Source organism: Ostrea edulis, chromosome 7, assembly GCF_947568905.1.
Source record: "Ostrea edulis chromosome 7, xbOstEdul1.1, whole genome shotgun sequence".
Lineage (NCBI taxonomy): Eukaryota > Metazoa > Mollusca > Bivalvia > Ostreida > Ostreidae > Ostrea > Ostrea edulis.
The window spans coordinates 83419662-83442748 of NC_079170.1; the positions used below are offsets into that span (position 1 = coordinate 83419662).

The 23087-nt window shown below is 36.4% G+C and overlaps 3 protein-coding genes and 1 long non-coding RNA gene across 8 annotated transcripts; 3 read left to right on the forward strand and 1 right to left on the reverse strand.

Annotated features, from left to right (window-relative positions):
* Window positions 1-891: 891 nt before the first annotated feature.
* On the forward strand, window positions 892-4699 carry LOC125654099 (uncharacterized). 5 transcript variants are annotated; one of them, XM_048883885.2, is made up of 3 exons: window positions 1245-1679; window positions 2248-2295; window positions 2847-4699. In XM_048883885.2, exons 2-3 carry the CDS (start codon window positions 2268-2270, stop codon window positions 3815-3817), a joined length of 999 nt encoding a protein of 332 aa, XP_048739842.1. In that variant the 5' UTR covers window positions 1245-1679; window positions 2248-2267; the 3' UTR covers window positions 3818-4699. The 5 variants fall into 5 exon arrangements, with proteins under 5 accessions (XP_048739843.1, XP_048739845.1, XP_048739842.1 ...); XM_048883886.2 differs by lacking the exons at window positions 1245-1679; window positions 2248-2295 and adding an exon at window positions 892-1023; XM_048883888.2 differs by lacking the exons at window positions 1245-1679; window positions 2248-2295 and adding an exon at window positions 929-1028.
* Window positions 4700-9270: 4571 nt separating this feature from the next.
* LOC130047561 (uncharacterized) lies at window positions 9271-10119 on the forward strand. Its single transcript, XR_008796439.1, has 2 exons — window positions 9271-9422; window positions 9873-10119. It is a non-coding gene; the product is annotated as an uncharacterized LOC130047561 (long non-coding RNA).
* A 6004-nt stretch (window positions 10120-16123) lies between these two features.
* LOC125654645 (uncharacterized) lies at window positions 16124-16772 on the reverse strand. The gene has a single exon (XM_048884638.2). It carries the CDS (start codon window positions 16770-16772, stop codon window positions 16245-16247), a length of 528 nt encoding a protein of 175 aa, XP_048740595.1. The 3' UTR covers window positions 16124-16244.
* A 1156-nt stretch (window positions 16773-17928) lies between these two features.
* LOC125654644 (integumentary mucin C.1-like) lies at window positions 17929-19980 on the forward strand. Its single transcript, XM_056145874.1, has 2 exons — window positions 17929-17945; window positions 19194-19980. The coding sequence occupies exons 1-2, from the start codon at window positions 17929-17931 to the stop codon at window positions 19978-19980; spliced, it is 804 nt and encodes a 267-aa protein (XP_056001849.1).
* The last annotated feature ends 3107 nt before the right edge of the window (window positions 19981-23087 follow it).

The following is a 23087-nucleotide window of genomic DNA, read 5'->3' on the forward strand; positions in this document are numbered from 1 at the left end:
ACTCATATCCATATATCAATAGCTGTAGGTGGAATTGTACACTAACTATGTCCCTCAAGGCTGTTGCTTTATCCCGTCAATACTGTAGCTTCCTAAATATATGCGAGGAATTTATTATCGCCTAATTTTGCGAGAGACGTAACTCGCGAAAAAAACAAAACAACTCGCTTTTTATTTTCTGCTGCTAATATACATGTACAAACTCTTGATTAACAAATTATACCCGGATTCATGCTCGCACGATTTGACGTATACAAGTCATTTCGCCATATTAAAGTAAAATAAGGAATCTACACTGCCTGACATGACTTGGGAACGCGGTTTTTAATCCCTCTTCCTGGAAACCCGTGACTCTCATTTTCAAATGTTGTTTGAGGAAAGAATAGCTACAGTTATTTCATTTTTCAAATCTTAAGTTTGACACAGCCAATTTACGATCAAGATTCGTACCCAGCACCCGTCTCATGCACGAAGCAAAGGATCTAGCCACTATTTTCACTAAAGAAAAAAATTTGATGACTTATCATCATGCTAAAAGCATTGACATAGACAATTTAAAAACTTTGATATTGCAGAAATTCTGTAAAGAAGAACAGTATTCTCGGTCGATGCTTACTCCTCCTAGACAACTGATCCCACCTCTGGTATGTCCAGGGGTCTGTGTTTGCCAAACCCTTTATTTTGTGTTCTTTATTAGAGTTATGAGATTAATAACTGTTCGTTATTGCACCTTTCATTCAGCAATAATTTGTATGAAGGTATGTATACCATATTTTATTGTTCAAATATGCAGAAAAAACATGGCATTATTTAAAACTGTGGCTAGGATTTTTTGCTATGCATATAAATGTAAGTTGATAAAACAAAGATTCAGTGATGTCATGGTGCTGACGGAAACGCTGCGGAGTAGGCACACTTTATAGAACTTCACCATGTATATGTGAACAAAATTGATATACTTCTTATTTCATCTAGTGACAGTGTTTTCTAATAACTGGAGATATATTTCCCGTAGCTTTCGAGGTATCGTTAGTATTCATTAACATTTCTTAATTCAATATTTAATTACCATTCATCTTTTTGTTGTTGTTGTTAATTTTGAAATTGATAATTAGATTGAAAACAAAAATGATATGAAATTTAAATCTTAAAGGACACAACGCATGTTTCTAAACTTTTCATTTTTTCAGCAAAATTAACTCTTTATATGCCTAAAACTACTTTAAATGTGTTTTAAATGAAATATTTTGCGTAGTTTTCGAGTTTGAAAGCGATGAAATTCAAATCTTGCGATATGCATATTTTCTTTCGCTAGTTTACGCGCCATTATGAGTGACGTCATATGCACCCTCGGGTTTGAAAACATTTATTAGCCATTTCATAAACAGATTAGATTTAATCGACAAAAACACCAATTACTACGTTAACGGCTTGTAAATAATAATGCATTAAGATGTTTTGTGCCGTGCTCAGGTGTGCTAGTTGTCGGTAGAAAGGATTTAGACTGAATATTTTTCAATTTTGCGAAGGAAGGTACGAGAAAAAAGACGTGGATAATTTTTTTTGTTGGAGCAAGAACTTTACCTTAAAAAACACACCCAGTCACCTTTTCAAACACCGCTTGGACAGAGACCCTGACAAACTGTGAGAAAATGGACATATCGAAGATATAAGCACTGGTAGGCCTATAGCATACATTCTGTTTTGCTCTTCAGATTCAATACACACTCGGATCAATTGACCTACACCTTGTAACAACATATATCGACGATACAATGTAACTTCTACCAACTGGTAAATTTACACACACACACACACACACACACACACACACACACACACACACACACACACAAAGATACAAAATAATTGAACTTTTAATTATACAAATAATAGAATATTGTATTTCCTAACTTTGAATTGAATTATAAAATTATTTCCTTATTGAACTCGTAGCATTTTGAGTGCGTCAGTAGGCTATAACGCCGTGCTCCCACTTCGTACTTCCTAAAGAAGTGCAGATCACAATTCAAAAATAGTAATAAGATTGTTTTTTCAAAATAAAATAACGTGATTACCACTTTAAATTTGAATATTTTTATTGATTTGTGTGTGTTGTCTTTTTCTTTCTTTCCAAAATGCAGGCGTGACAAAAAATAGCTTGGCATAGGGTCTAGTTGTCAACAATTTAACGTATCATAATTTGTCTAATCCAAAAATAAATAATGATTGCACTGTTTATTTTAGAAAAACAGCGCCAATTACAGATGTATAATGGAATAACATCACCAAACGGTTTGTAGACAGCGACCCATATAAACATTATTTACTCACAATATTGCCGATTTCATACACGCTTTACTCGCTATATCTAGGTATTTACATCGTTATATAAAACTCGGACAATTTGTCAAGATCAATTTAAATGTTGCCCATGGTAAATAAAATGGGCCCCTAAAAGTTGAGTTTTTAATAATATCTCGCAGTACTTTCACAATCCGAAGGGCGCATGTGACGTCACTGTACCACGTGACTACCTACATTTTTGAAATCGGGGCTTAGATTTAAGTCTGTATTGTGGTTAATTATCGCAAAATTTCGGCAAACGAACTATTAGAATTAATTACTCTAAGCATAAAGAAGACGAAATGCATGTAATGTTGTATACTTTGAAAACAAGAGATGTGTCCTTTAAGTATTTTCTATTTCTTTCAAACGTGAATCAGTACCTTCGAAAGGTTTATCTTATTTTTAGTAAGCTTGAAATAGAACATATTACGATGGTATTAAACATTAAAGCAGAAAAAAGGAATGTTTCCTTATTTAACTTTCATCATTTTAATCAGACTCCACGACTGAAATGATGGACACACAATTCATGTTTCTCGTTGTGGTCTCCTTCGCCTTTGCCGTGACAGCCATGCATCTTCCCCTGAATTACACCCACCAGTTACACCATAGACAGAAAAGGGCATACGTCGAAAAATTCGACTGTCAAAAGATGATACAGGAAAACGGTATGGATTTGATGAATTACGGTATTGAAGTGTTATCGGATGGATCAGAAAAATACCAAGGACAGTTTTTCACATCACTAGGACATATATTCAATCTCATACAAAATGAAAGGAATGCTACAAGATATAAAATAGCAGAGGCACTTCAGATGCAATATCGACGTTCATACAACAGAATAAGTAAATCTAAATTGGACGAACTGGAAGCAACACTTATCCGTGTGTACACAGAAGATGAAATCTATGGAGATCTATCCTATGTCCTTGCGCAACACGACTGTACATCTAAAACACTTTCACCAAAGGACAAGGCATTAGCGCCATATGCAACCGCTCTGTTTGCAACAATCCTGTACTGGGGGGATATAATCGGAACATCAAAAACAACATATCGCGGGATAGGAGACTTAAGGGGAGACATCACAACTACACTAAGTTTTTACAAAAAAGGAAAAAGCATAGTGTTACCGCAATTCACGTCTTCTTCTGATAATCGGGAAGCTTCAATGGCATTTCTTGTTCCTAATGCAAACAACATTTTCCTGATCATTGACAATTCACGGAAAAGTTTATGGAGACCAAAAGGTATCAGTCAGTTTTCTCAGTACCCGGATGAAAGCGAATTTCTTTACCCACCAGCTGCTAAGTTCAAGGTTAAATCTGACCCCGTGAAGAAGACAGTAGGATCGAATGTCCCGATTACGTTTTACGAAGTTAAACTTCAGCTTGACGGACTCACTTTACTGAAAAAATTGGAACGAAAGATTCGAAAAATATGCCGCTTGAAGGACAGTAACTAATGCTCAAACCTATATAGTTCGTTTACCTCAAGCTTGATGACCTCTGTCTAAGCAATGAAAGAAATGGACGAAATAATGTTCCGCTTTTGAAAGGTTCAATTTCAAATATTGAAGAACATTTTATGAAATTAAATTGAGCCTAATAGCAACAACAGAAAAAAGAACGAAAAGACAAGCTGAGAACCTTAAGAAACTTTATATAAAATTCAACTGCATTTGCTGGACTCAGTTGCATGTAAAAATAGATAAATGAATAAAAAGATAAACAAAAAAAAGTTCAGCATTAACAAAAAGATTATGAAATAAATATCTAAAAATGTTCTATTTTTGAATTAAAAATGTTGAAATGCTGATCATGAATTATATAAGTCAATCACAATGAAAAATGAATTCTACAGTTTTGCTGAAGCCTCTTGGCCTTAGTTGCACTCACAAAAGAAGACAGCTGTTTGAAGCAGCATGTTTCCCTCTCAAATAATGAATCATTTCAACAGATAACTTACCTATATTTCTGAATTTACATATAATGTATATAATAATTACTTCAAGTAATGAATTATTTCATCAGATAACTTGTTTATATTTTTGATTTTATCTATAATCGTTACTCGCATATTAACATGCTGTGAAGTTTCCATGGGAATATACAAATGTAATAAAACACATATATATGGCGTGTAAAACGTTGCACTATTATACTAATCTTGTTATTCATATTCGAAAACTTGTAATTCATATTCTAAAGCATATCATTCATATTCGAAAAGTTGTTATTCATATTCGATAATTTTATCATTCATATTCAAAAACATGTTATTTTTATTCTAAAACGTGTTATTCATATTCGAAAGCATGTCATTCTTATTCAATAAATTGTTATTCATATTCTAAACTTTTCATTCATATTCAAAAACACGTGATTCATATTCGATAATCTTATCGTTCATATTCAAAAACACGTGATTCATATTCGATAATCTTATCATGGTATTGCGTTATGAGGAATGAAGGAAAGCTCGTACATAGTGTAAGTATAAAAAATGACACGTCATAAATTAATCTTGGTTACAACTTAAATTGGAGTCCCATCCAATAGCAATAATTATTGCAGATCACTGTGGTAAAGAAATGCATGTATGCAGTTTTAGTTCTGGTAAATTTAAAACCGTTTACATCAGACGAATTATGGATTTTGTTTAGACATAACTGTTACAGTAGTTTCAGCCCAATGAAGTGGGGGAAAACCTATTCAAATAATGAAAACACTGGTATATCAAATGTTGGCATGCATACAAATTTCAAATCAAATTGATGATACTTGTCATATGTACCTTATAAAAGATACCGAACATGTGGATCTTACACGGCGGGTGTGACCGGTTAATAGAGGATGTTCACTCCTTCTAGATCCAGCTGATCCCACCTCTGGTGTTCGGAGGTCCGTGTTTACCCTACACTTAAATCTGTATCCTTTATGACCCTTGCTCATTGTCTTGATTTTTCATATTCAAAGCAACTCGGCCCGTCACTCAAGAATGGGTCATTACTATAACAATTTCCAAATTAATCTATTTAGATAATCCAGGAAAAATTTGGTCAAATCATTATAAACAAACCATACTGACTTTTATTTTAAATTTGATATTTGTTATGTTACTATACTTGACCCTTGCTTGCACTGAAGAGGTTACACTAAGTGCCCATCAAACAAGTCTGAATACACACACAGGAAGAGATGATGAATAGGTTCAACAATATTGTGATAACGGTACTCTGATAAAAAAAATCAATTTCTCGCAATGAAAAATTGTCTAAGATAAAAAGGTGAAGATAACGAACAGTGATCAATCTCATTACTCTTATAAAGAATACCAAATTACTAGTAAGTGTTGAACAAACATGGACCTCTGGATAAACAAGAGGTGGTGCAGGTGCTTAGGAGGAGTAGACATCCCCTGTCAACCCGTCACGCCTACCATGTGCCCTATTTTTCGATCAGATAAATGGAGTAGTCCCCAATTAAAATCTGTGTGCCAGGAACGGTCTAACATTTGCTATGAAACATGACCCAATAACATGTTGTATTGGCAAACTAGATCATTATCACGATCACAGAATTTCGAAAATGCTGACTTTAAACGAGACTGTTTATTGTGAGGTTGTTACACACTGAGTTTGACTACTGATAACTCCGTTTACCTGATCAAGATATAGGGCTCACGGCGGATGTGACCGGTCGACAGGGGATGCGTACTCCTCTTAGATACCTGATCCAACATATAGTATGTCTAGGGGTCTTTGTCTGCCCCATTCTCTATTCTGGTTTCTCTAGGGGTCTCTTAATTTTGTATGCTCTAAAGGCTTTTTGAGATTGACCACTGTTCTTTATCTTCGCCTTTTAATGTGCATCAAGAAATGTCAACTCTTCAAATCTTTAGAATGCATTTCGTTTTGGATGTGCTTGTAAAATGTTTTGAAAAGATAACTGATTTGACCTGTAACCTGTAGCGATCCGGGTTAGATTAGACCCGCAGTACTACTCTTCTACATCCGTATCGCTTTCTAATCCGGTCGAAATTAGACTACGGCTGTATAGTATATGGAGCGGCAAGAACATCGTTTATCGAAACCCTCGATACAATCCACCATCAAGGACTTTGACTGTGCAGGAGCTCTTTGAACCTCTCCTGTAGATAGTTTGTACGTTGAGGCAAACGAACCACCACGATTTTTGTAGAATAAAACTTATCTTACAATATGCTGTTAGATTAAAAACTAATACCGGCAATCCTGTATTTAACTGCGATTTTCATCCACAGTTTGAATATTTCTCTGGAATATCCAGGGGTTCGTGTTTGCTCAACTATCTATTTTGTATTGCTTATAGGAGATTCATCACTGCTCGTTATCTTCACCTTCAATATGACAAACACAAGATGTGTTCAAAATAAGTTTGATGTAAAGCATCAAATCGGCCGCTAAAATTTTATATATTCTAAACTGTTTCCAAGGAAACACACAGAAATTGTAATATGAAATATTTTATTTAAAATAATATTGCAAATAATAAAATTTATATAGCGCCTTTTATAAATCAAATTATTCCCAGGCGCTTCACAAGGGTAAGAAGAGGAAGGCAACAATAAAACACAATTAAATGACAGTATTGCATAAGACCTTATATCTGTAAAATTATCAAACTAAAACACTATTTGTAAGATCGATAGCCAAAACGTTTTTTGGGGGGAGTTTGATAGTTAAGACAGTCCAAGATTTATACATGTTAAAGCTAATTTATAAAATTGAGTTTTTGAAGTTTTATGCAAATTTCAAGAAAATTTCTAATTCTTAGCTCTACAAGTCGTAACCTCGATTCGGACCGTAATGGTCGACTTTGCTTGTATTCATTTAAAAGAGTTGTAATGTGTGACGGCATAAATCAGTGGAAAGAACAGTATGTATAGATCGGAATCTTGAATTGGGGTTGGTAATGGATGGGAAGCCATTGAAGTTACGTCAGAATCGGAAATATGTAAAACTGTTAGTCTTGGTAAAAATGATGACAAAATGTTGATTTCTTGCTCTAAATAAATTCTTGAATTGAGCAAAATACTGAGTCCCCCTATTCAATGAAAGGTAAAGATAACGAACAGTGATCATTCTCATAATTCCTATGAGGAATACAAAATAGAGATTTGGACCAACACGGACCGCTGGATATACCAGAGGTGGGATCAGGTGCCTAGGAAAAGTAAGCATCCCCTGTCGACCGGCCACACCCGCCGTGAGCCCCATATCTTGATCAGGTAAAGAGAGTTATCCGTAGTCAAAATCAGTGCGCTAAGAACGGCCTTGCAATCTGTATGAAACAAGTAATACAGCAATTGACCTAATAATAGGTTGTATTGGCAAACTAGATTGTTATAACGAACATAGAATTTGCGAAATGCTGACTTTTAACGAAACCCTTAGTAGCCTGCCTCGATTTGAAAACTGATCATACTCAGAAGCTATTGCGTATCGATATAAAGTTGAGTTAAAATATCGAAGTATGAAGCAGAAGTGGACGACTCTGTAGAAGGTTTTGAATAATTTTTTCATATGAATATAAAAGCAGGTCAGCTAAAGAGGGAGCATAATTCGAGCTCATGGGAATTCCAACAGACTATTGGAAGACCTGATCGTTAACGACTACAAAATATTGGCAATAAGGAACTCTTGCATATCTTTCATTTCAACTTCAGAGTACTTGTACGTACAATCAGAGTGGTGTTTAACAAAGTAATTTTCACTAGATATTATTAGTTCCGTTTCCCAGTTCTGTTGACGAAGCAACTGTCTATGATATCAAAAGGTCTAGTTTTTAATTCATCGTGAGGAATGATAGGATAAAGTGTTGAAAAGTCATGCGTTTTGATGTTGTTGATTTGAGAAAGGCTTTGCGATTTTAAGTTTACTAAAAAGTTTTTAAAAAATATTTTAGAATCTACATTTTATTTACACCACTTCTGGTATATGTAGTGGCACAGAGCGTTTGAAGTTTCTCCTTCACAGATGTTGTTAATATTTTCGTGAGGAGCAGATATAGGGGCTTGGTAAAGCACTTACTGGACCCAGCAATGTATCTTTGTAAGGGTTTTATGAAGTTTACGAATCCAGTATAGGTACCATAACTCATATTCATGCGCCCCATTGACTGTGATATTACATGTAAATGTACCTAAAACTGAAGATGGTTTTGAAGAATTTCATTTTTTTGAAAGGGCAGTTGGAGTATTAGTACGATTACCAATGTGGAATTAAAGCAAAGGTCGGTTAACTATGTCACCAAGATCAATGTCGCTATGTAAAAGTTCATTAGTTGGTAGAAAATAGTACTATTTAATATAACAGGGAAGTCCTTCTTTCCATAGAGTATTTTACCATAAATTCCTTAAACACCTACTTCCGACGGACAAAGCTATATTTGAACTACAAATTTCTAGCTATGAGAATGAATTGTTTTAAAAGGAAGTGCCTGTGTTTATCTTATACATATATATATATATATATATATATATATATACATGAAACGTTTCTGTACGTGGAATGCTTCTTCCTTATATTGACTTCCTTAAATAATTTAATATCATTGCTAAGAAATAGACATTCATAGGATATGTTCAGAAACGCTAGGTTCATTTCTGAGATGGGGCCTATTTTTGCCCTTAGAACCCCCGTCTCTTTATTGACAAGCAAGGAAAAAACAGGTTTTCAGATCAAATCCCATGCATCGTAAACCCGTAGTCCATAATGGAAGCAACCGATTTCCCTGCACATGAAAGGCGAAGATAACGAATAGTGATCAATCAGACTCGCGCTGCCCATCGCATTTGTCGCATTTTGCGATTTTTCAGAAAAAATGCGACAGAAATGCGACACGGACATTTCGTATTTTAGTATTCGCGCGCCATTTTGAATTTCAGCCGTTGGCATCCAAACAGCCTCAGGGCAGTTTTACCTGTGTAGAATGTGGATACCCTGTCGCGTGGGAACAATAAGACTTAGGGGCGTCTTGTTTATTTAGCAGTTTACACAAAACAAAGGGTTGATCCTCTATGTACAGGTAGGTGTGAATGAAATGAACTTTGCGCGTGCCAGTTGCCTACAGTACATATTGTAAATATAGAGATACCCCGAGTCATTATTGGGGAGCTACCTGTTTTGTACTGGATGGAATAAAAAGCGTGTGATTGTGTACATAAGCTAGTCAATGGAAGATACTTCCGTGTTAATAAAAATATATAAAATTTTAATTTGTCGGTTCATCACAGTACAAAAGCGATTTCATCTAGAAAGGTAAACTAGAATGTTCAGCTATATTTTCTAATCCATTTGACGTTAGTATAGTGTATAAATAGAGGAATGTTGGAAAATTGCATTATTCTTTAGGTCTTTAGTTTGATCTATTTAGAAAATGGCCATGAGGAAACACAAAACAGTAGGTTCTTCTGAAATTGCTATCCTGTCATCTTTTGACTTCACACCATCTTAAGCCATTTTAAATTTGTTTCAGACTTCATGAAGTCCCTTCTCCTCTACATGATGAGATTCACCAAAGGACCACTTTGTCATTCTGGATTTCAAGATGAAAACAGGATTCTTCAGTGAAAATGTGATGTGAAACTATGATCATGTGTTATGTATTACAGTAATTAATTTTCAGTAACTTTGTCATCAGTTACTTTTTCTAGACTGCAAATTTAATGAGTAATATATGTCATTTACACTACTAAAATGATTAATAAACATTTAGAAACTCATTTCTCGTCTTTATTTAATATAGCCAGTTTATATGCTATGAAATACTCCTATTTTTTCTGGTATGAAATAGAATTGAGTCAACTTAGCCAAAAACAATTTTAGAAATAAAACCATGATTGTGCTGCAATGTCATCAGACTGACTAAAAAGCAATCTGCTGAAATACAATCGATTTTCACAATATCTTAATAATTATAGTGATTTGTGATAAAAGCTAAACAAAGCTATGTTGTATACATTGTGTAAGAATAATCAGAGATATGATATGTTGTATATGCTTCTTGAATAATATACATGAAATATAGATCTACAGTAAACGTGTATGAGTCGAAGCACGCGCGCCAGGTTGCGACACAAAATTTTGGTCCAGTGTGAGCCCTGAATCTCATAACCCCTATAAGCAATACAAAACAGAGAACTGGGTAAATATGGGCCCCTGGGTATACCAGAGGTGGGATCAGGTTCCTAGGAGGAGTAAGTATCCCCTGTCGACCGGTCACGCATGCATTCTCATATCAAACTTTGAATTCGTATTGTGCACACAAACCTACCCCATGGAATTGATTTGATGAATATTAAATCTACATTATCTATATTTGCACATTGACATGCATACTTATCCTCCTATTGAGAACAAGATGATTTAAAGATTTTGTCTGATGTAAAACTTTGATCCTCAACCGAGATCCCATCCCATGTAAAACTTCCATTGTAACTCCCTTGCGACCACCATGATATTACCATTTATCATATAGCTAATAAATAGTATATTATAAAATCTGCGTAGAATCTAGAGAATGTTAGCGTTAAATATCCTGAGAATTTATTGAACGCTAACGTTGCATTGGGTAGATTTTGTGCGCCCGAAACATTCCGAGTATGAGCGTTCAATATTGAAGTTACCGTAACGAAGTAAACAAGCCAAAATGGCAGACGACGGTCCTCTGAATCTGGTAGAGTCGGTATTCGATATCATATTCATTTATTTAAAGAAAATGTTTTACTGTACATACATTATGATGTCCCAATTCACAAAATCTGTTTGCTTCATGCATTAATGACGGGTTTAATATTGAAAAGTTAAGAAATGCATGCTGATATAGCACACCTTCACCTTAAATGCCAATACTGATGAATTCTCGTTTATTTTGGAGTATTTTGAGGGAAAGGGGATATAATTTAACTATTAAATAGTTTAACTATATATTAAAAGGGTTATTGAACAAGCCCGTGCATTTTCACAGCCAACTCTTGACAATATTCATCAATATAAGTTCAATAACCCTATATTCTTGATTCTTTATTTTGAAAAGGGTGTGACCTTTGGAAAGAATTCCCCTTTTTCAACTTTACACCTGGATGCTTTATAGCAAGTTTTTCGTAAAGATTCGCCCAGTAGTTATGGAGAATATGTAAAACTGTATAAAGATTACAGAGAGATGCACAAATTCTGGACAATATGTGATTAGAAAAGTTCGGTTGAGTTATATCTCAATTGAACTAAGAATGGTGTTGCTGTCATCTCACGATACACGTTATATAGGAATAAAAATATCCACGCTAGCTCAGACAACGTTTGAAATGTTAACCGGTGAGAGTTCCCTATGAAACGATATTAATTTCAATGTGAAGTATTTCATATTCGTGTGCGTCCTTCATCGGGCGTCGCGCATTAACAATTGTTTACTTCTCAATAACTTAATTCTTTTCAAATTTGGTATGAAGCACCTTTTGCACAGGAGAAACACATATTGTAACTTGCAAGCCTTCTGCTCCCCTTGGACCTTAAACGCAAGGGAAAACTACCAAAATAGGACCAATTTTCAAAACTCGTCTAATATCTCAATCAAACGTTTCTACAAAAATATTTGCAAAGTCATGTAGAGTAAGAACCTCCGACAAATTCCAAAAGTAAAGGTTCTGACTCCACTGTGGGACCTCTGGTGTTTATGTGTGAAACTTTTAAATAACGACTTTATATGATCACTGGGTAGAATGCTGTCCGACGTGTTTCATATCAATTGTTCGGCCGAATTACTCCGTTTACCTGGTCAGGATATAGGTCTCATGGCGGGCGTGACAGGTAAACGGGATCATTACTCCCCCTAGACATATATGTTTCCAGGGGTCCTTATTTACCTTTGTAAATTATGTATTCTTTATAGGATTTTTGAGATTGATCAATGTTTATTATTATCACTTGTTCACACTACATTAAACAGGTAGCCCTTTACCAAAATTGTAAATTTAACGATTACAGGGGTAAGGGGATTTGCATAACCATGATGGGGCCAAAATAGTCATGATTATTAACTGTATAGATTAATAACAATTTTAACTTCTTGATGGCCCATCCAATTCCTATCAAGTTTACTTTGAAGCAATTTTGGGACAAGAGGAACATAAATTATGAATTTCAAGATTCCTTCACCCCGGGGCGGAACTGGTGGGGCAAAAATGCAATATATCTAATATGTTCAAAAAATCATCTTTTGAACCACACACCCGTGGGAAAAACTAAGTGCATGTTACCAGGTCAAATAACTTGAAATAAAAGGCACCACCGAATACTAGTATTCCACATTTCTTTCATATTTAGATATTTTATTGAAAATATATGTTGACACTAAACTAATCACTCAAATTATCATAAACGTGATGACTTAGCTTCTCCATCGTCAACTTCCCATGCTTATGTAGAAATATTCGATTATCACTTGCATATGGTGTTTATTTCTCTCAACTGATTCGATACGCAAGAGCTTGCTCCGCGTCTGGTCAGTTTTGAAATCGAGGTAGACTATTGACAAAAACGTTGCTCTCGCAGGGGATTCAACAATCTCGTTTCAAATCAACATTTCACAAATTCTGTGGTCGTTATAACAATGTCATTAACCAATGACACCTGTCATTAGGTCGAATGCTTTCTGGCGTGTTTGATATCAATTATTGTTAGACCGTTCTATTAATACTAATAATACCTACGGATTTCTTTGTTTATTTTATCAAGATATATGATGCATGGCATGAGTGATTGATCGACAAGCGATACATACTTCTCCAGGCACTAAATGCAGAACTGTATCTGCCTCTCTGAGAAAATATTGGGACAGGTCAGAAAGATACAGATCCACCCATTATAAAAACCTTCGATTTGTGGCGCACAAAAAGCTGCGCACGGTTGAGGCCTAATATCGTTGTATTCTTGTGCTGTCTTATAAATCGAATATTAAAAAATTCCTAACATATTTTCCTACTATAATTGTGTCCAAATATACTTTCAGATATTCACTAAAGCCCCATACGACCCGAAAACGCACAGCTTCAATTCATTTCGTTTGTTGACGTACCCATGTTAAACTTCCTACACAACATTTTTTCAACCTCCACCGTATGACCCGAAAACTCGCAGCTTTTCATGATTTCGTTCGTTGACGTAGCCATGTTCTGTGTATGATGTTTAAATTGAGACAGGCTATTGATAATTAGGTAATATTACATGGGTTTAAACAGTCTCGTTTAAAGTTAGCATTTCATACATCCTGTACTTTTTATAATGATTTTATTTGCAAATAATACCTGTCATTACGTCAAATACCAATTGTTAGGTTGTTCTTTACACACTGATTTGACAACGGTTTACTCCTTTTACTTGATGAAGATAAGGAGCTTTTAGCTGTGTGACCGTTCAATAAGGAATGCATAATCCTCCTACACATAGAATTCCACCTCTGGTGTGTCCAGGGGTTCGTGTTTGCCCCATTCTCAATGTTGTATTTTTCATAGAATCTATGAGATTGATCACTGTTCGTTATCTTAACATTTTTATGCCCTACATTCTGATGAATATGAACTTCATTGATTACCACAACACAAGCTCTTTGCTGATATAATCTGGATTTTTTCTGTTATTCTGATTTATTGATTGGGGTTTACCGCCATTTTGGTTCAGTCATCTTACGGAGACCCTGTCATCGGTGTTTCTTATATTCACCACTAACGTAATATTGCACGCCATTAGCTAGGGTAAATGTGTCCGCGCCATCTTCATCCGCTTCTTTACATCTCGTCTCTGATCTAAACCGCTAGTATGTCTTGTCACAAGTTCCAATAAAATTGCATGATGGTGGGTATTGTACCGAGATAGAAAAGATTTATTTTTCCAAATCAGAACCCAAATTCCCCCTTTATGTCTTTCTGCTGTTAAAGGGTGTGTGTTGTGTTTTTAAGAGGGGTGAGAACTAGCTAAGGACAAAATGGCTGGATCCATGCCTGTTTCTTACATATATTTACACAGATACAAATCTACCATCATTGCATTGCACCTGTGGTTAAAACAATAGTAGCTATATACCTCAGATACTCTACTTCTATCAATTTCCACTTGTATGTTGATGTATTACAGTGCATGAGACTTTAATAACTTTTGTTATGCATGATCTCTGTTCTAGGCTTTAACTTCATCACGCATGCGCATATCCGGCGAATAATTGTATCGATTCAATGTAATTTTTACATTCGATCGACGTTCGAGTGATTTTTCGGTTACTGATAAGAACGAGTGTGGTTCTGTAAAACACAACGCCACGGTATGGTTATAATGTTTGAACATACACACATAGATATATGTATATCACCTAGGGGTCATGCTTCGCCGGTATGCCACTTCAGTCACACGGCCTCTCACCCTCTGTCGTCGCAGGTTCGAATCCCGCTCGCGCCGGGAAGTGAGAAAGTTTCCCAATTTACTTTCGGAAGGTCGGTGGTCTCTTCCCAGGTAGATTGTGTCTGGGTTCTTTCTTTTACCAATAAAAACTGGGCGCCACCAGATAATTGAAAAATTGTTGAGTGTGGCAGAAAACAGCAAAACAATCAATCAATCAATCACTTCAGTTAGTAGTCTTTGGTTACTTTCATTTAACCTTCCAACATGTATCTCTGCTGGTCGATACTCTGTCCCCGACGATACTTGATGCTCGATATACTGAAAACCAACTTTTATTCGTATGCGAGAAAAATTCGCGCGAACCTCATTGTCGCGAATATTTCCCGTCGAGGACCAGTCCTTGAATGTTTGACATAGGCTCCAAAAATGCTGGATCGCGAAAATTACTCACTGCGAACGAGCTTACAACATAAAGTAGCCGCAAATACAAATTGATTTACAGTATGTTCTTCCATGAATATACATGTAAACTATAACGAGATCATTATGGCTGACACATCGCCCAGTGTAAAAATTTGAAAGTCTCCTTGAGCACGCCTGTAGGATATTGTATTCAGCATCCCGTTATCATTCGCTGTATAATACAAAATCTAGAGCACAGGCTCTAACAGAATGGTTGGTGTCTGATTATACTTCGAGATATCACACATTTGTATTCCTTATAGGAGTTGGGAAATTGATCTTCATCTTTCATTCATCGGATTAGTGCAATGGAGTTTTATTAAGGATAGAATTATTTTGATAATCGACAATGATAAATCAATACGTTCGTTATAAGATACATGAACAAATGAAGATAGCGAAAAGTGATCAATATCATAAATCCTATAAATAATACAAACTGAGGAGAGGGTAAATACGGACTCTTGGACACAACAACACACAGATTACACCATTTTTCAGAGTCATAGTATAAATGTAATAGGTTTTGATAGCCAGTTATGGTATCATATCCCTCAAACACCAAAGAAAGCGCTCTGGGACCTAACAATTTAAGCAACGATATATCATCTACAGTGTATGAAAATATCTATACTTACATGTACAGTGTAAGTGCGAAAACATTTCACTCGTTTAGCTAACTGATTCCCTTTCTCCATACAATTCTACTACAACTGACGATTTGTTTTCATCAATTGAATAGTGTTTTAGCTTCAAAATAGCAGCTTTTTCGTCCATATCTTTTTATAAACTTTTTGTATGTGTTTAAGAATATATCAAGCTATCTAAAAATGAAAAGAAACGTTTTGTTACAATTAGTTTCCATGTTCTAGATATTTTCTCTATTTCTATATTTGTACATACTTAGCTGGTTAAGTCCAAATTATCATATAGTCAAACTGGGAAATAACAGATTGTACACATCCATTATCATTACAAGCACAACACATTTCTTACGTCACAAAATGTTGAAACACCATTCAGGACAAATATTAGAGCACAGAATATTTGAAATGGTGTTTGCAAAATGATGGCAGTTATTTTGTAAAATGTTGTAATCGCCCGACACAGTCCAGTAATTTGCTGTACAACCCATAAGACACTCAACCGATACACTTGAGTAACCCGCAGGCATAGATTCCATTAACCAATCACATGTCTCCCCTTTGTACGGAAGTCCAGTTTTTATGCTGTAACTCTTAGCGTCATTCAAGAATCCAAACAAGCGAGTTTTCGTTCCCCCGTCAGTTCCCCATTCATAGAACATCCCTTTATAATAAATCCACCGGTGTGTAGGAGAGAACACGTGCCTTGTTTGTGCTGCTCTCCGGGTTCTGTTTCTCTCGGAATTCATCTGGACTGATCGTTTCACAATTAAGTGGAATCGTCCTTTCGTTGTTACACATGCCAAATCCGATGTTCCGAAGAAGTATGGAGACTCCCCATCTAAACCAGGTACTGATATAAAAATCAAAGTAATAACCATGTTATATAAAGCAATTATTATCAACAATAGAAAAAAATTATTTGATATAGTGGCCTTCTCGAAAGCTAAATACCGGTATAAACGGCGAGGATAAGGAACAGTGACCAATCTCATAACTCCTATAAGCAATACAAAATAGAGAGTTGGGCAAACACGGACCTCAGGAGATACCAGAGGTGGGATCAGGTGCCTTGGAGGAGTAAGCATCCCCTGTCGACCGGCACACCCGCCGTGAGCCCTCATGTATATCGGTACATGATACTTTCATGTACCGAGAAGGCATTATGATTACACGTACAGTGTACATGTAAAGTGTCAGAGTGCATAATTGGAAACACAGAGAGGAGGAGGAGGAGGAGGAGGAGGAGGAGGAGGAGGAGGAGGAGGAGGAGAGAGAGAGAGAGAGAGAGAGAGAGAGAGAGAGAGAGAGAGTGACTGGTTCTATATGAACACGATAGGTCTCGGAACAGCGCCCTTTGATTGATGTGTCTTCCCTATACTACATGTAGTACTACAGGTGTAGCGTTAAATGATGGAAGCCCTAACCATGTAATGTGAAACGGTGTGTGTACGACAATCTTAACCATACAATGTGAAACCATCTTATGTGGAAAGTCTTAACCGTGGAGGTTGAAAAACTGTTGTGTAGGAAGTTCAACATGGGTACGTCAACAAACGAAATGAATTGAAGCTGTGCGTTTTCGGGTCGTATGGGGCTTTAATGAATATTTGAAGGTATGTTTGGACACAAGTATAGTAGGAAAATATGTTGAGAATTTTTTTTAATATAAAATTTATGAGACAACAACACAACAATACAACGATATCAGGCTTCAACCGTACGCAACTTTTTGTGCACCGTAAATCGAAGGTTTTTATAAGGGGTGGATCAGTAGCTCTCTGTTCCGTCAATATTGTTTCAGAGAGAGCTACAGTTCTGCAGCTAATTATGTGAAGGACAGCCTTCTTCGTCCGTGTGTTGTCGTTATACGAGACTGGTATGTGAGGGACATCCTTCTCCTTCCATGTGGTGTCGCTATTGGAGAATCTTACCCAAGCATTTGAGACCGGCATGTTATTATATGAAGCACAACCTTACCAATACATTTATGATGAAAGACTATCCCCGGGACTGAATAAGCTTAGATGCAAAAACATGAAGGTTTCTCAATGGTTTGTTTTATATAATCTTAAAGGTTACCAAGAAATTGCGGCCAAGTTTGATGTTTGCGACGAAACGTGTTCCTGTTCATACATTGTGAAGGTCTTACCGATACAATGTGAAGGTCTTACCCATACAATGTGAAAGTCTTACCCATACAATGTGAAAGCCTTACCGATACAATGTGAAAGTCTTACCCATACAATGTGAAGGTCTTACCGATACAATGTGAAAGTCTTACCGATACAATGTGAAGGTCTTACCGATACAATGTGAAAGTCTTACCCATACAATGTGAAGGTTTTACCCATACAATGTGAAAGTCTTACCCATACAATGTGAAGGTCTTACCCATACAATGTGAAGGTCTTACCCATACAATGTGAAGGTTTTACTCATACAATGTGAAGGTCTTACCCATACAATGTGAAAGTCTTACCCATACAATGTGAAGGTCTTACCCATACAATGTGAAGGTCTTACCCATACAATGTGAAGGTCTTACCCATACAATGTGAAAGTCTTACCCATACAATCTGAAGGTCTTACCCATACAATATGAAGGTCTTACCCATACAATGTGAAAGTCTTACCCATACAATGTGAAAGTCTTACCGATACAATGTGAAAGTCTTATCCCTACAATGTGAAAGTCTTACCGATACAATGTGAAAATCTTACCCATACATTGTGAAAGTCTTACCGATGCAATGTGAAAGTCTTACCCATACAATGTGAAAGTCTTACCCTTACAATGTGAAAATCTTACCGATGCAATGTGAAGGTCTTACCCATACAATGTGATGTTGTTTCAGGGGAGCTGTTGAGTGAAGGCAACATCCAATTCCCTAAGGTAAGGGGCAGAAACACGAGAAGAATGACCCACTCCTTGGAAGTAAACAAAGAAATCGATGCAAGCGTTCTTTCGAACTTTGAATTTGGAAATACACTCAGATATATGTGCATAATAGTGTGAATTACAGTATGATGATACATTTTTGACATGGAAAATAAACGATAAAACAAATTTTCATCGTCCATCTTGCTCATTGCAGAGTGTAACTGCAGGACTGTTGATCGCGGGGTGGGGGGTTGAAATAAATGAAACCCGTCCCCCTTGCAATCCACAGATCTATACCTATGGGAGTGCGAATGTTACGTTTTGATCGAATGCTTTGAATATTGAACATCATTTATATATACATATAAAGTAGTGGATATGAGAGTATGAACCGATGAATTTAATCGATGCAATAAAGGGTCAACCCACCTACCTCCTCCACCACCATCACCACCACCAACCACTTACCCACCTACCTCCTCCACCACCTCCACCATCACCAACCACTTACCCACCTACCACCACCACCACCACTTACCCAACTACCTCCACCACTACCACCACCACCACTTACCCACCTACCTCCACCACCACCACAACCACCTACCTCATCCACCACAACAACCACTTACCCAACTACCTTCACCACCACCACAACCACTTACCCAACTACCTCCATCACCACCACCACCACCACCACAACCACTTACCCAACTACCTCCATCACCACCACCACCACCACCACAACCACTTACCCACCTACCTCCACCACCAGTTACCCACCTACCTCCACCACCACCACCACAAACCCACCTACCTCATCCACCACCACCACAACCACTTACCCACCTACCTCCATCACCACAACCACTTACCCACCTACCTCCTCCTACACCACCAACCACTTACCCATGCACCTACCTCCACCACCACCACCACCACCACCACCACCCACTTACTCATGCACCTACCTCCACCACAACCACCACCAACAACAACCACTTACCCATGCACCTACCTCCACCACCACCACCAACAACAACCACTTACCCACCTACCTCCTCCACCACCACCACTACCACCAACCACTTACCCACCTACCTCCACCACCACCGCCACCAAGTTCTGGGTTGAACTATAAATCTTTTATGTTTATTTTTCTTCTTACCAAATGTCGAATCCCCCGCCACGGAAAAAGGTTATGATAATATGTAAATATATATTCTTAATTTACATACCTTGAACTAATTTTATATGTATTGATATGAATTGATGAAATGCATACATGTATGTCACAACTTAATTCTGTTGATTTGATGATATGCATGATTAAATTGTATGCGTCTCGCTACCCATGCGTGTAAAATGAAGATACATGGATTCAATTTGCATTCACAACACTGCCAATATTTGTAATGATACTAATGGTGCATTTACATACATGTACGTCGCACTGTCTTTTATACAGTGATACATAAGATAGAATTGCAAACGTCACGCTGCTTGAATTCGAAATATTATGTCTTTTACACCGACGTTATTTCGTAATCAAATTCTTATAGGCGCACATACTGTAATTGTTTGTTTAAAAAGTAGGCGGACATATAATGACACTTTGGAAAGAATTGGGCGGACATTTAGTGCAGGCGGACATATAATGACAGTTTGGCCCAAAATTGGGCGGACATTTAGTGCAGGCGGACATATAATGACAGTTCGGCCCAAAATTGGGCGGACATTTAATGCAGGTGGACATACAAGGACGCAACATACATGTAATGGCGAATATTTATCCCAACCCGTGCGAGGAATTTCTTTCCCGCCTAAAGTACTGGATATGCAAATGTTCATTTTAATCATAGCTTTCCTCCTAAAATGTGTATAGACAAAACATGCTGATAACTCATTGTCAAATTAACCAGTCACATTCCATCAATTCGGCTGTCGTTGTTACAAAGCATGCTGAACGACATGTTGAAGAACAATAAAACGTGACATGCATGCACTATTACATGATTTAAGCGTTGCATGTTTAGGATGTTTCTTAAATAATGAGGTACATGTATGTTTATCACGCAAATCAATTTACATCGATTACCACATGCCATGGATTTCAGTTAAATACTCTTGCGTCATACTAGTAAACAAATACACTTATAAATAAATCATAAACACACGTACACACACCTAAACAAAACCACCCCTCCCACCACAAAAATACAAAAAAGCCAAAACAACACACACCAAACGAACAAGCAAACAATTAAAACACAGAGACAAAAATGCCTTCCTCAACGATGCATCTCCCACCCTTTACAAAGAAGGGGAAAATGAATTGCAAAAAAGAGAGAAAGGAAGAACATATTTTTCAATGCAAACTATAGATCTACTACAGCTGTACATATTTAAAAGTAATAAATATCATTTCAAAAAATAAATGGGGGCAGGAACTGCCAAGCTTTATACGCCTGAATAAAAAATACCCTGGCGTCTAACGTTGCTGTTCATACCGGGAGATCTCATGCATTTTTGAAATACGAAAATCATTTTTATATTTATATTTTACTTTCATTTCTGTCTGAATATTCCCAGCCATTAAGATAGTTGTACTAATATTCACCAAGATTCATACATACAGTGTTCACATTATAAAATGGCCATCATTTCAATTGATAAAGATATCTCGGGTAAAACCAGCGGAAATGTCAAGATTTTGCGGTAAGCATTTATCAAACATATCAAGTTTTCCCCCCTTGTTTCTTTATAGTCAATTTTTCGGGCTATCTAATTCAAGACACATGTTCTACCCATCTAATAGAGATTGAGAGTCGGTGTAAGGTTAGAAGAAAATATATTGGTCTCTCTGCAATTTATGCATATAAACATACCTATGCATGCTACAATCGCATACTACAACAAAACCCCAAAATGCACGAGAAAAGGGGAAATCCACATACCTTTTTCATTGGTGCACAGTTGTTGTAATGATCATTGCTACAGCTATGTATACATGCAAATGTTTAGTAGGAACTAGACGGAACAGAGCTTTATCGTAATCTTATATTAGAGACGTTGGACTCGCGGCTACATTGCGGGCTTATAGTTACGATATTTGGCGTAATATCATATAGAAATTACAATGTGTAAAGCTACCGGGTAAATCCTCAGGCAGAGTCACATATTTGTCTTTAAAACTGTAAACAAACCGTCCGACCTATATCCTGTGGATGATCACGTATCGCATTACTCATTTATATAATCATGAATTCATTCATTGAAACCCCTCCTCCCCCCAAATAACTATTTAGTATCTCTGTGTAAGCGATTTTAAAATCTCTATAAATAAGAGTGGAAGCTGATAATGATATGTTTATACTGAACATTATGTAACAAGCATGCGCAACCCGTACTGGTGTGAACCTAAATCTGCATGTGGATTAACACCAACGTGAACCGCCACGACATCGATAATGTAACACGTGCAATAAGGGAATAAAAGAAAGAAGACGAAAAAAAAACCCACCACTTTCTTTTTCCAATTCAATGTGAATTGTAAGAGAATCTCAAAGAAACTCTCTTTCGTTCAGTAAACCTCAAATAAAAAAATCTAATTTTAGATACGTTATTATTATTATTTTTTTTTTTTTAGTATTTTCAATACCGAGTACCAATGAATTATATCTGTTCCGATTCATCTTTTTAGAAAAATTGAACTTTCAGATAATTTTAACAGAAATTAATTTCATTTTTAATGTTTCTCGCCGGTATGCTTTTGAAGAAGCGCATTAGAGAGTTAGAAAAGGTGAGCCGACGCGCAGCGTTATAGTTCATGAATACCTTCATTAATTTCCAATGCAGAAATTCATTTTTTATATCTACATTCTATAGTTTCATGTCTGTTGGAATTCCCAATCGTTAATATAAACGTATCATATTTATCTGTAAGGACACGTGCATTGTTCACAACTGAAGCGAATCCACGAGGTTATTGATATCATTTCAATTGGTAAAAATGTCAAAGACAAAAGCAATGTACATGCAAATGTAAATACAATCTATGTACATTTTGTAATTGTGAAACAGTGCTATTTTATGATTGTGTATATGTCAACTTGTTTTGGAATTATTTTGTGCACTGGTTCAATGTGCAACTGTTCAAAACTATTAAAAATATCAAGAGGAATTGTTTTACTTGGTAATATACAGGAGGAAGCTGATTAGAGAATATTTCGAGGCAGTGGTTTTATCCAAGTATTTCAATGTAAAACCGAATTATTAGCCGATTTATCGATTCATATTCCTAAATACGCAT

Excerpts from the sequence above, each read along its gene's own strand:
- LOC125654645 (XM_048884638.2), bottom strand. The coding sequence starts at position 16,772 with ATGGTTATTACTTTGATTTTTATATCAGTACCTGGTTTAGATGGGGAG.
- LOC125654099 (XM_048883884.2), top strand. The coding sequence starts at position 2,226 with ATGATTGCACTGTTTATTTTAGAAAAACAGCGCCAATTACAGATGTAT. Across the intron at positions 2,296-2,846 it reads TGGAATAACATCACCAAACG|ACTCCACGACTGAAATGATG; the intron begins GTTTGTAGACAG and ends CATTTTAATCAG.